Source organism: Dermacentor albipictus, chromosome 6 (genome assembly GCF_038994185.2).
Source record: "Dermacentor albipictus isolate Rhodes 1998 colony chromosome 6, USDA_Dalb.pri_finalv2, whole genome shotgun sequence".
NCBI lineage: Eukaryota > Metazoa > Arthropoda > Arachnida > Ixodida > Ixodidae > Dermacentor > Dermacentor albipictus.
This window is the reverse complement of record NC_091826.1, coordinates 65,266,948-65,280,974: the sequence shown is the minus strand read 5'-3', so window position 1 is coordinate 65,280,974 and position 14,027 is coordinate 65,266,948. Positions and strand designations below refer to the sequence as shown.

At 42.0% G+C, this 14,027-nt stretch overlaps 1 protein-coding gene across 4 annotated transcripts in view; it reads left to right on the top strand.

The window, feature by feature from the left end:
* The window catches only part of LOC135912314 (zinc finger protein 596-like), an 83,933-nt gene that overhangs the window by 16,592 nt on the left and 53,314 nt on the right, over positions 1–14,027 (top strand). For 3 of the 4 annotated variants that reach the window (XM_070540739.1, XM_065444714.1, XM_070540738.1), the window contains exon 2: positions 11,723–11,857. In XM_070540739.1, the coding sequence (XP_070396840.1) occupies positions 11,830–11,857 (28 nt within the window). In that variant the 5' untranslated portion in view covers positions 11,723–11,829. Of the gene's footprint in view, positions 1–11,722; positions 11,858–12,154; positions 12,418–14,027 lie in introns of those variants that run through there. The other variant, XM_065444716.2, reaches the window with a different exon arrangement.

The window sequence follows — 14,027 nt, the reverse complement described above, 5'->3', positions numbered from 1 at the left end:
TCCCCCATGAAGAGGTAGAGTTGGTTTGAAAGTGTCATTCAAGATCCATCTGGGCTATAAAGCATAGTATATTTTCTATGGAAAAAAATTTTGCACCCACACCAATGCCCGCACTATGCCACTCGCAGTGGTCATCTCAAAGAACTAGTTGACGTTGGCACGATAGAAGTGTCCGCACAAAGCACTTTGTATTTATGAACATCAGTTTTATTTCGAATTAATTTCTCCAGGGGGGAACCATCTCATCATAATCCATAATCATCAATGCCGCACATGTGGTTGTAGCTCAAGCCATGGGAGAACATGCTTTGATTCTCGGCTGGACAAATTCCAGGACAGCCAGGACAAATTTTCGAATTTGACCTGGAATTCTTTTCCAGAACAAGTCGAGCACGCTTCATTTAAGAAATCGCCTAAAAATGGCAACCTTTGAAATGGATTTTTAATTTAGGAAGAGATTGAAATACGCGAGAAAGAACCCCTATGAATGACCTTCTTTTCACATTGAAGATCATTACAAGGGATGAAACTTACATGTATGGGTGCAGTTCAATAGTACACACAGCTTAATTGGTCCAAAGAAAGGGGTAAAAATTTCATCTTGATTGAACAAAAAGTACTATTTCTGCATTATACACTCATTTTCACTCAAGTTTACAGAGACGGCTCAAATTAGTTGAAATATGAAGAAAAATGAGCCAGAATCTGGTTGTCAGCATTTACTCCTTTTAAATAACCTGTCCAGATAGTGACATTTGAGTTTCACTTCTTGTTTCTAAATAGTGCTAGTGATCCAAATTTGCTCCAGTCCAGGCCATACGAGATATTGCTGCGATTCGACTTCTACTCAACAATTATGTGTCCAATTTATCAATTCAGATATTTTGAGGACCAACAAGCGAAATCTAACTGAAAATTGTCTGGAGAACCTAGCAAGCTATTTATTGGAAGTGACAAACTTGAATGAGCCTATATTCGACAATACTGGTCAGTCTGGTTGATAATTTCCATTATGCCTCATGTGGTGTTATAGATGGTGTTCCCAAATCTATTAATCTCTATAGATTATCCTTTCAATGGTAGCACACTTGTTGAGACATAGACGAACAATAAATTGCACACACACATGTGTGTAAGTGTGATTTATGTCTCAAGTGCACTGCTGTTGAATCGATAATGTGCAAGTAAATAACACCTGGGCAAGCTCATATATGGATTGATTTCTAGATACGATACTTTTTATGTTATTGTAAACAGCACGAGAACGGGACTAAGATTAACAAAGGACACAGGTTTTAGAGTACAAAATATCGCAAAAAACATTTGAGTTTCGGAAAATTGTGTTTTCAGAATCTTCAACCATTATAATGCAAACGCATTATATGCCTGATTATGCGAAAATTTGTTGGCATGACTGAAAGACGATACCAAAAATGGCCAACAGCGCAATGAGCAAAAAAACTTCAAAAAATGCTTGGCTTGATGTCAGATTTCTCAGGGAGGTTCCTGTAAACACAGTGGAGCCCAGTGTCAGCCTACACATGTGCCCGCAAAACAAGAAGCTACATGAAGCTTGAATCGCGAAGCTTAGAACAGGCAAGCAGACATCAGCTGCAACTCAGGTGTGCAGCAAGCACTTCCGCCAGGAAGATTTCTGATACAGCATTGGGGTTGCTACGTTGGGTGAGTAGCAGAAAGCGCACACTAAGGTGCTTACCCGTGCGCGCTGCCCTGTTAATGTCATAAAGGTTTGCTCTATGAAATTGTTGATGCTAGCTACTGGCAAGTTCACTGGAAAAGAAAGGAAACGGTGAGAAGTGCATTAAAAAAGTGCATAGCATATTCTCATGCCTGTGTAGCACCAAACATTGAAATGATGAGGGTGGCGAGGATAGCATACAGGAGGTTATGCTGAAATTAGTGGATGTACAAATATCTTGGCATGTGGATAAACAATGGGGCTGAGTACCTAACAGAACATGAAAAATATGTCATGACTAAAGATAGCAGGAATGCAGCTGCGATGAAAAATGTGGGCACTGTGGGATTACAATACGTAGTAAGCGGTGAGGGGGATTTTAAAAGGGGTGACGTTTCTTTGACTTTTGGCACTGCGGTCCTGTGCATGAGATGAGTTTCGCGCAAGGTTGGAAATTAAGCAACATGGGGTAGGTAGGCTTGCTTTGGGAGAAAATGGAAGTGTACCTAATCGGGGGTACAGGGTGACATGGGATAAAAATCTCTCTAGAGGGCAGGGAAGCTATTAGCAACACCGAATTTGATGAGCGATTGAGAGAAATGACAGGAAAGCAGTTGGCTAGGAAAGTTATCAGTAACTTGTGCATCAGAAATGTCGATGCAAAATGGAGGAAGCAAACCAGAATATTGTCAGGCAAATATTTGGACCGCAGTAGGGGGGCAAACCAAGAAACATCGGTTAAGAAAAAGGTTAAAGAAACAGAGAAGGGTCTGTGGAAAATAGGGATGCAGATGATACCAGCACTGGGAACGTACCAAGCCCTCAAGCAGGAAATTGTCAAAGAAAATATCTACAATAATTCTAGAGGAAGCTCTTTGTTTTTTGAAGCCAGGACAAGAGAATTGTGGACTAAAACATGCCGAGTCAAGTACCAAGGGATAGACATGTTATACACTGCATGTAGAGAGGAAGAGGAAACAGCTGAACCCCCTGACACTTTTCTGTAAAAGGCTTCGCCCTGTAGTTCAAAGCAATGGGGTTGGTTCTTTCAAAGCATTGGGGTTTAGCAACGGTGGAGGCAAAATAGACGTTAAGCAGGTAGAAATAGCCAAACAGAGGTTATCTGATTGGTGGCTAAAATCAAAGCAAGAGTGACATTTCACCCTTCGCTCAGTACATAGTAGATTACAAGTCATGGCTAGGTGGCGCGAGCCGCCACCTGATTTAAAAGGTTCAGCCTTATCCATCCATCCATTAGCAAACCAAAAGGCAGACCATTCATTGTGAACATTCTCGCTGTGCGGCAATGCAGAGCCAAACCACCGTAAGCACTATATTCGCAGTGATGAACGTGTTGCACTGACACATGCACAGCAAAACATGGCAATGGCATCTAAAAACGAAGTTCGTACCGGCGGCAGCTGAAGCTGCCGAAAAGTTGGTCAGAATGTGTGCGCTATCAGTGCTTGATTTATACGATCAATTAAAGATAATGCATAGAATGTCGCCGTCTTGCACGGTGGCTTGTGGATTACACGCGGGCACTGATCCTATATTGACGACAGCACGGTGATTGAGCTGTTCTCGGGCTTTGTCCTCAATTTTTTGGTGCTCAGCAATTTTTGTGCTGGTTGTGAACAAGTACCAAAAGATGGCGACCTGACCTATTAGGCTTGGAAGTAGGATCACATGTGCCAGTTAGATGTTGGATTAAAGTTGAAGCTGCACTGACGCTTCTTCAAAGGGCGCTGCAAAATTATAAGACGAGATTCATTTTGCTTGTGGTTTTCTTTTTCGTCCGCGCCATTTTTCTCCTCAGCTCGGTTGGCTCGGCATAGCGAACATTGTATGCTGTGTTTCCTGCTCTCTGTGCTAGCACTATGCCGCGCTGTTGTGCATATAACTGCAAGAGAGCCTTAAGAGCCGTAAGCCTTAAGATAGTTGTGCAATAGTCATGATACCAGAAGGAAAGCGTGTTGGCTTGCGCAGGAAGCAGTGACTGCATAACATTGGCTGAAAAAGGCAAAGAACAATGTTGTTTGGGAGGTGAGGCGCCTTTCTTATTGCTCATATCAAAGCATCCCCTAATGCTGCATTTTTAAAAATTCTTAAATGCTTATTATTCTGGTGGGACTCCATCACCTCGCATGTCGCCAACTGTTGTTATTCAGTAGGAAATGCAGCACTATAGGTTTTCCACTGTGCCTAACCTAACAACGCGACCTTGAAACAGATCTGAGGCTTTCGCTTAATAAGCCACAGGTAGAGGGATGTGCCACAACGAATACTAGTCCAGACGCACAAAGTAAAGCACCATCATGTGGCAGAAAAATTGTATGCAGTATCGAACTTGCCTCAAAGCTCCTTCTACATCAGTATGCCCCATTCATACGGCTTTAGGAAAAAACGAACTGCCTCATAAATTTTGCTTTGAGCATTATCGATGCGGTAACCTATCAGCATTTCTCAAAATCTTCCACACCACTGGGCTGTGCAACTGGCCTAAAACAGTGCGCCTCCATAGAAAGCTGCGGCCCGTCCTTGGGAACCAAGGAGAAAAGGCGAGGAGAATCAAGGAGGGAAGCACCGCGGGGAGGAGAGTGTCGAGGACGAGAAAGCAAATCTGCTTCCCTTGTATGACCTCCTAGATCGGCGCACGCACTCGCTCGCTGATCCAGAAAACCGTGCCCTTTCGCCCCTCCTCTCAACTCCTTTCCCGTTGCCCTCTCTCGCCACGGTCTCACCTTTGACTGTCTCCGCGCGCGCCCGGCGCAAGCTTAGCCCGCTACATGACATTTTATGTCTCGTTATCTGCTGTTATCGGGAACCGTGCGCTGCTTTGCATAACCGGCGTGGGCAGTTTCGTCAGTTTCGTGGTCCTCGATAGCTGTGTGCTCGTGCTCTGCAATGTTTCACCCGTTTCACGACGCGCACCGCTCGTTCATCATGCTGTGGTGCACGAGTACCTCAAAAACAAGTCATGCAAGGTTGTTCTGGGTGCCTAAAGACAACAGGTGAGTGCGCAGACCCAAGGACAGGACATAAGGAGACGCATGCACACGAACACGGCGCTCTGCATGTGCGTGCTCCGTGAGTCCCCGGATGTCGTTGCGCCTCGTCTGTGCTACACTTCCCTCTTACTGGTAGAGAAAGCTGACAAATAGATGTTCCTCCTCATTTTCACCTGGTCTATGACTTGTTTTTCTGTGCCAAGTCTCATTCTGCAACTTCAGTAACTCGCTCAGCATTCCATTCCACCCTCAGTGCTTTTTGTGTGTCGCCGTTCTACTAACGTTCTAATAGCTGAAAAAATTACCGTTTGTGTTTATGTATTATATCTCAGTAATCACCGATGAGAAAACCGTGCAAACAACCTTCATGTGTAGGCATGGATACGCTTTCTTTTTCTTCTGGCAAGCATGAGCATTGTAAGTATCCTAATTGTAGATTTTTGCAGTTCGTGTTTATTACACAAAGGAGTGCCCAGCAGATACGACTTAGTGCCTTAAGTGACGTAATTTTACTGCTAAGAATTGCATTCGGGGTGAAAGAAAAGTCTTGTTGTTGGCTTTTTTTACATGGTCTTTCATTGAGGAATAGGCCTTTCTGCGAATGTTTTCTATGTGCTTGTGCTACTGCAAAAGCTGACTACCTTCTATTCCCCTTTGCCACCGTTACTCTAGTTGTGTCTAAGTGCAAAACAATGTGATAATGTGTATTTCAGTTTTTAGTACTATGTTATTTTTGTTCTACCATGTCTTTTTCATTTTCATCATCATCATCAACCTATTTTATGTCCACTGCAGGATGAAGGCCTCTCCCCGCGATCTCCGATTGCCCCTGTCCTGTGCCAGCCGATTCCAACTAGCGCCTGCGAATTTCCTTATTTTGTCGCATGACCTAGTCTTCTGTCGTCCTCTACTGCGCTTCTCTTCTCTTGGTCCCCATTCTGTCATCCTAATGATCCATCGGTTATCTAATCTGCACATTACAAGCACCATTTTTCCACTTAATGTCTATTAGAATATCGTCTATACCCGTTAGCTTTCTGACCCAAACCGCTCTCTTTCTGTCTCTTAAAGTTATGCCTAGCATTCTTCGTTCCATCGCTCTTTGTGCAGTCCTCAATTTGTTCCCAAGTTTCTTTGTCAGTCTTCAAGTCTCTGCCCAATATGTCAGCACCAGTAAAATGCACTGATTGTGTACCTTCCTTTTCAATGATAATGGTAAGCTTCCAGTCGGGAGCGCACAATGTCTGCCGTATGCAATCCAACCCATTTTTTTTCTTCTGTGAATTTCCTTCTGATGGTCAGGGTTCCCTGTGATTGGTTGACCTAGGTAAACATACTGCTTCACAGACTCCCAAGCTCCCAATGGTGTCTCCACCCTTTTTTTCAGCTTTGGACAGCGCTTATAATAGACCTAATGAGAAGGAGGAAATGGGGGCGGGGGAGGTAACTGACTCTGTAAATTATCTGGGAACGCTGCGGCCCTAAACGGTAGAAAGTTGGGAATTGTGCGCCTCCTTTAACTTGCAGTGGCGCCTTCTTTGATCAGTCAGACATGGTTCGGGCACTTCACGCTTGTAAACAATTGGCAGCTGTGTTGCCGCCGCTGTCGCAATACAGTTCTCGGGATTACAAACAAAACTAAGCAATAAAGAATAACTGCAGATACAGATGAAAGGAATGGACATGTATATGATCGTTTTGACGTGCTGGAATCTGTGTGTTAACTTTACAGCTAGGTGTTGTTCCTACATGCTTTTCCTTCTTTGCATGATAATTGTAAACAAAAACCTTCCCGTCATTTCACTCTGTTCCTCTTGTGCGGAAATTTTGCATCCTCAAGGAAAGCCCATTCTGGCAGCGCATCACGTAAGTTGCAGCGGATAAGTTCTAGATTATTTGTATAGTGTTAAGGAGTGTGTAGTGTCAACATCTGTACGCGTATTAGGTTGTCCGAATACGTCTTCAAGATCTGTATAAGCTAGCTTCTATGTATTGTGGCTTATAAACTGGGAATCGCGGCAGGTGTAGATGTCCGGAATTTGTCTGCGTTATATTTTCTAGTGTTGGTCACTAGAAAGTATGTGCTAGGTATGTCGGTAGTGTATTTGTAAAGCCCTTTTCGTAAAGATTTCGTGTTGCATGACATAATGTCAATTCTTGGTGGCTGTTGTAACCTCTTGTTTCCCGAATCTCATGCATGCACGCGGTCTTGAGCGGGGCTAGGTACATGATATATTTTCGCTAAATTGTAACAGCACTTGACACTTGTGCGTAAAAATAAAAAAGGGAAAAGTTTTTCAGCACTTACCAAGAGGCCCCGAGTTGTGTATGATCTGCTCGTCGCGTCTGCTTGTCCCTTGGCGACCTTTTGTTCAGTATTGATGAACATGCCACGCATTTTATATACTTTTGTGCAGGCTTATAAGTAAGCTCTTTTTTTTTTGTATGGTTGTCAATCCAACAATCTTAGAATTTTATTCTATTCTTTAGGTATTTTGCGTGTCATTGTTTTTGCCATTACCAGTGAATTTTCCCTTTCTTTTGTTGTCATGAGTATGTCATACACGTCGTCCAGTTATGTGCAATATCTCGGTGAGTATATCACAAGCTCTTCGTCTTTAGGGCATTACATAAAAAATCTTTACATGAAACGGCCTTCGCATTTTCTTGAGTTTTATATATTTTTTTATTTCACTGTCTGAACTTTTGTGTAGTTTAGTTATCATGTACATGTCATGTATTTTTCACCTTTGTTTATTTTCTGAGCGTGTGTCATACCAAGTTATGCAAAAATATGTTTTCTGAAATGGAAGTCAATAAAATAAGGCCAACGAACTGTTGTTTTGGAAGTGGAATTTATATATGTTCTGGCATATGCTGACATATTCAAAGTATGGACAAGACTGCGTGCGTGCTTGCTAACGCAGAAACTGGCGCACCATGCGCCAGTTGACAAACAATGCCTGGGGTAGCGCACATGCGCAATAAAAAAATATATATACGCCGCAGACAGGCAAAAAGAAAGTGAAATGTAAAGTCGTGTGGGGCATGGGGAAGGGTGGAGAGGGAGCAGAGTGGGTCGTCATAATAAAAAATAGAACAAAGAGCGCTAGAGTGAGGACGTGCCACGCGCCTGCTGTTTCTGTTGCCATGACAACGTAAATAATCGTGTGAGCTGCCATTTTGCCCAAGTATCGCCCTTGTGGCTAAGCTGGTAACTCAAGGGAACCTTGGCGCTAGCGTCGGAAGAGCATCAGCTCGAAAACAGCCAATGGCAGCCATGCAGAGATTCACCCCTGGGCAATGCCTCCGTTACTAGATGCCTGCCGCATGAGCTGAGAAGTTGGTTCTGGCCTTTCTCTTTTTCCTCTTCTCCACCTCTGTCAGCTGCAAGCGCTAGTTGTGGCGGCTGCTCCAAATTTCAATCACTTTCTCCTGCCTCCGAGATTTTAGCAATGCCTGTTGTGATCCCGGAGGCAGGACCCGCAGTCTCTTGTCAAGCCATTGGTCGAGCATGCACCAGCCTAGTAATCGTCACTTCCTCCACAACAGGAAGTAGAAAGCGTGTGCCGTCTCTCCCTGACTACCCCTAACTACAGAAACCTCCGCTCCAATAGGAAAACTAGCGACACAGCAGGCATCTAGTAAAGGAGGCATTGCCCTGGGCCGTGGCCACCAGACAGTCTACCATTGGCTAGGCTGGGTCGTCTCGTCTGCATCTCTCCGTGGCTGCTTGGTTCATGCCGTGCATGCTGACGCCTTTTCGTAGGCCGATGACTGTGTCGCCATGATCTACGAAGTTTGCTGCATAGTACAAATATGGCATCAACTCACAAGGCTTCACCGGAATGACTGCAACCAGGAATACTATATTTCTGGAGGCTTATAATGCAATGGCAGTTGTAAATATTTTAATATTGTGTAGTATTATGTATCAAAATTGAGGTTATTTTGTTATTTTTTTCATGTTCTCTCAAAATCATGTACTTGTTTTTTTTTTTTTTAACTTGCAGAAGCTATGTGTCGACCTTCAGGGCACATTGAGCCATTATTATTGCATTGGCTTGTAGCTGTTTGCGTGTAGCTCGAAAGGTCAGGAGCAGATTATTAAATCTCGGCTTTGGAAATGTGTAAGTTGGCCATTAATGTCACCACATGATAGCCATCTCCAAACATAGAATTTAATTTGCTATCAAATAGTTAAAAACCTGCCATGTAAAATAAAAGTGCTCTTAAATTTGTTTTCCTCCCAGTTTAGTATCGTTTAGTTTAATAGGAGCTAATGTGATCAAGACTGAGTGCGTATTAAACTTAGTGTTCAAAACATTGATTCTTTCATAATGAGAAAAGCTTTATTTATTTTAGTTTTATTGAGTAAGTTCTGCACGAGTCAGTCAACAATAGTTTGCAATAAATATGCGAGATTATAATACATTGTGAAGAAAAGCATGGTGCCCCAACCTTAGTATGTCTGTCAGTACAAAGAAAGAGAACTTTGTGTGGGTGCAAGTGTTGATGTTTATGCTGGCTCTGACAGTGATCCTTGTGCTGTTACAGATATGTCCATGCCTCCTGAAAGAACATCGGAACAAGTTGTGTTGCTTGGGCTTCCACTCTAAACAAGCGCGATAGATTCTCGAACAGCATCCATTTTTTTTCTTTGCTACGTGACAAAGCAGTTTGATCTACAATTGGTTTACCATTGTGATGGTAATATGCCTATTTACCGAATGCCACCTATGCTTCTCTAATGGCGAATTCACTTGCTGCCCCATCATATTAATGAAAAATGAAATAGAAAAAAGTTTTATTGCACTGACCGATATCTAATCATCAGGCTAAAGGAAATGCACCGCAATGTACAAGTAGAAAATGTAATATGTAGTGTGAAATATTGACTGTCTTTATTTATGTGTGCAATGTGTGTGTGTGTTTGTTGGGGAGGGGGATGCCGTTTCACGTTGCGGTTGCTGAAGCAGTAAAAAAAGATCATGTAAATTGCTTGCAGTTCACTACTTCAACGAAAAAAATCCCTTGTTTAATGCTCAAAGATGCGGCTGTTCCACCACCTACAAATATGGCGTCACTGTAATCAACACTGTGTTCATTCTTTATTTAGTTTCAGATATTTATCATTTTATTTGATATTTCATTCTTTTGTTCATAATGTTATTTCATTTTATGTGCTGCATATGTTGGAACATCAGTCGATGCTCTTGTGAGGCATTTATAAATCCTTCTGTAGTACAGTGTTAGAGATAAAAGTAACTTAAAGGGACACTAAAGTGAAAAATGATTTCTTCTGCATCAGTTGATTACCGTTCTAGAACACCAAAAACACCACTGTTACAACGCTAAGACATTTGGTAAGCCAGAAAAAGCGCAAGAGCAAAATACCAGTGGTGACGCCTACTTAAGTTCTGGCACCTGGGGGCTGTGACATCTTGGATTTTGATGGCATCTTCTAGGGCCTTCTAATTATATATAGTGCTACAGATTGACTACATTGTGTTCTAAAGGAACCAAATATTAAACATGGCAAGTTTCGGGAACCTTTATTCAGCCAATGCGGCCCAAATGCGAAAACATACTTTGGAATCCCTGATGTCACGCTCACGTACCGGCGGTGGGGTTTTGGCGCGAAATTCAAATACTGATACTTGCACCTTCATTTTCTCATCTAATAATCAAACTATTTTTTTGATATGACTGCCTGCAGGGTTCTCAAACAATGCTTCATTAATCTAAACTGATTCATTGTTTTGCTTTAGTGTCCCTTCAACTATTTAAACTTACTATATTGAGTGTTGACTACAGGCAACATACCAGAAAATATTCTTTTTTTTTTTCTGAGTTTTGGTATTAAGTACAAAGTTTCTAGCTACATGTCTTCAGCGAACACTGAATAACAGGCAGCAAACATCATTTGTTGGTTTAGAGCAGGAGCACAGTCCGAGGAGGACTTTTCACTCGTGCCTCACTTTCTCTTGAAGATATGCTCAGAGGAGACAAACTGATGCAAGATCTCTGGCTGAAGTGGTGTCGCACACAAGGTGTAAAGTAAAGAAAATGTGCTCATGTGGCCTCCATAGGAAGAAAACTGTCTGTAGAAGTTCCATATGGTGCCATATGCTTGGGGTGAAGCCTACTTCCAATTTTCTGCGTTGTGTTTCCCCCTTACTGCTGAAAAAAATTCCACAAACTGTTTTTCTTTTAGTTGATTATGCTTATTATCTATGTGTTTTGTGCACTTAGATTGTAGAAAATGAACATATTTTTCTAGTATTTATATGTGCCGTCAATGAAAAGTTAAGCATAATATAAAAACTGCAAGACAAATCCGACGTCTATGTATTGGGAGCATAAGTTTCTATCTACCGAGGTTAGTTATTCTTGCAGTGATAACAATGTTTTTTTTAATGCTTGGAAGTGGACCTGTATTCTCCGCTTCTAGAACTTGTGCTGTCAATTTAACCTCTTATAGGTGCTGGTTTGATTCCTTTTTCTTTTTTATGTAGTCTCACGTGTTTCTTTTTTTTTCTACTTTCTTTCATTTATGTTAATATTTGATTTCATATGCTTCATGTCTTCAAATATCTATTGATGCTCTTGTCATGCTGTAATGTGATTTAAAGGAACATGTAATACCTAATATTAATGATTAATAAATAATAATTAACAAGTAAATAAATGGTTCTATAAGCAAATGCATAAGTGACTATTTAGGTGTCATATCGAAATTGGTTGCCAAATCTTGTCTGTGTTTGAGCTATAATGTATGTATTAAAGATAATTGTATACAGAGATGTATGCAGATATAGGAGTTGGTGTGAGATAGGTACTGCCCCAGCACACTCTAGATGTCAGAGTAATATTTGGGTTGCCAAGCCAAAGCTTATCAAGTGCTTTTGAGTGAGGCAACACTTTTTAATTGCCAGATGTAGTACTTTATTTCCATCAAATAGATGACACAGTACTACATTGATTTCCTGTGCTCCTTCTGGCTTTGCAGATTCCTTGCGATTGGCATCCCGTGAGCAGTACCTTTCACTCGTGTCCGTATGTAACCAGGTGCATTCCTGCCGCCTGTGCACTTACAAATCTAAGTACAAGACGCACATGAACCAACACCTGCGCATACACACAGGTGAGCGCCCCTTCAAATGCCACCTGTGCCCGGAAGCATTCACTCAGAATAACAGCCTGACACGGCATCTGCGCACCCACACTGGAGAGCGTTTTTGTGAGCAATACCTTTCACTCGTGTCCATATGTAGCCGGCTGCATTGCTGTCGGCAATGCACTTACAAGACTAAGCACAAGAAGCACATGACCCAACACCTGCGCATACACACGGGCGAGTGCCCCTTCAAGTGTACCCTCTGCCCAGCGGCATTCACTAAGTTCGGCCACCTGAAAGAGCATGTGCGGACCCACGTGGGATAGCGCCCCTACAAGTGCCACATATGTTCGGAAGCATTCATTCAGTGTAACTGCCTGGCACGCCATCTTGCCACCCATACTGGCGAGCACACCTACCAGTGTCACCTGTGTCCGGAAATGTTCACCCAGACTAGCATCCTGACATGCCATTTGCGCATCCACACTGGAGAGTGCCTTTTCCTGTGTTCACTGTGGTGCATCCTTTTCGCTGAAAGACTACTTCTTGCGTCACATGTCCTGTCACTCAAAGGAGAAGTCCTAAAGGTCAGGGGCTTGAAGTTTTGTTGTAGATACACCAATTGATCACATTTTTTTTACGGCAGAAAATGATTTATAAGTTGCATTGAAAAATTTATGGCTATATCAAACGTAGAGCTTTTCTTGCAATAGTACCCACAGGGAAACTAACGATACCATATATAAAATTTTCTTGTAAAGTGCCGTCGTGTAACCTCACCAACCCTAGCTTATTGAGATTTTATCTTGATTGTGGATTGACCTAAAATGTGTTCGAGACTGTGTAAATTAGTTTCATGAAATTACTCGTAAGATAAGAATTGAGCAAGGAAATGAAAAATATACGATTGAGAAAGGGCACAATAATGCTAAATTTCTTGTCTTTTTCACAAATTTAACAACACTGTGTTGGTGGAGTTCACATTTGACATAATTGTGTTTCCCAGTTCAAGTACTTTCATTTTATTAACGCCTTTTTGTTTATTAGTACTACTACACCACAATGGTGCACATTGTTTTAATACAAACTAAATTATTGTGCCAGCTAATATGTTCTCAAGCTGTTCACAAGCTGAAATGCATACCCAAGCATAGTTTGTTTTCAACTTTTAAACGTCCATTGTCATACTTAAGGTTGAGCATTCGCACAGCCTCATAACCCTGGTTGGCACGTATACACCAAGGCAACGACATGAGAAAGTGAGCACCACAATTTCTGGGAAGCCATCGGTGATGATTAGTGATGTCATGTCTGCAAACGGAGTAAAGCTGGTATGCTATATTGAAATGGTGTAGTGGGTATTGCCTCTGGCCAGAAACAGCTGTCAAGATATCCAGGCATACAGATTGTTTAGTAAGTTGTTGTGCACATGCGCTCGTTTTGCATGCCTCGCATGAATTGATGACAATATGATATTTCCCACAGGTTTACTCAATGTTACCTATAGTTCCTTGTGACGTAACTTATAACAGCTATTGTGCCTGAACTGGTAATTACAGAGTACTGAGAGATTAACCCTGCAATGTACCTCTCCTTTATTGTTTTGAAAGTAAAGTACACACGTTTTATATTTTACGTTATACGCCATAGAACTGCGTGAGGGAAAGAAATTTAACAAAAGCACCTAGAGCCAATTTCATTCATTTACAGTGAAATTCGGTTAAAATTATGTGCTGGCTATCTCCTATATGACTATGTAACATACCATGCTTATATACGTATCACTCAGACCTGCCTAGCAAATATAAAGTTTCATCAGGACCCTTCTCGCAGTGAATGTTGACACTAATGTGATTAGCATTAAGGTTGTGTAGCGATAAACTGTATTGCCACTGTCATAATTCGTCTTATTGGAGACTTAAATGCAGCCAGGCTCTCTTCTCACACATACCTTTATGTACACTGCACATTCTAGCAGTGCCACCGCAATGTTTATGCATGATGCATGTCGAATATATAGATGCGTGCCCTGTGTAGATATGTAGATGACAATGAGCACGTGTGCTTTAATGGACTCCGTGTAATGGGACTGGGAAAATGCAGAGACGGAGGAGACATTTTTGTTCTGGTGGTTTTTCAACAGGTTATTCCACTGTCTTGCTCAACGTGTTGTCTCCTGTTTGCATTGAACCGCAAC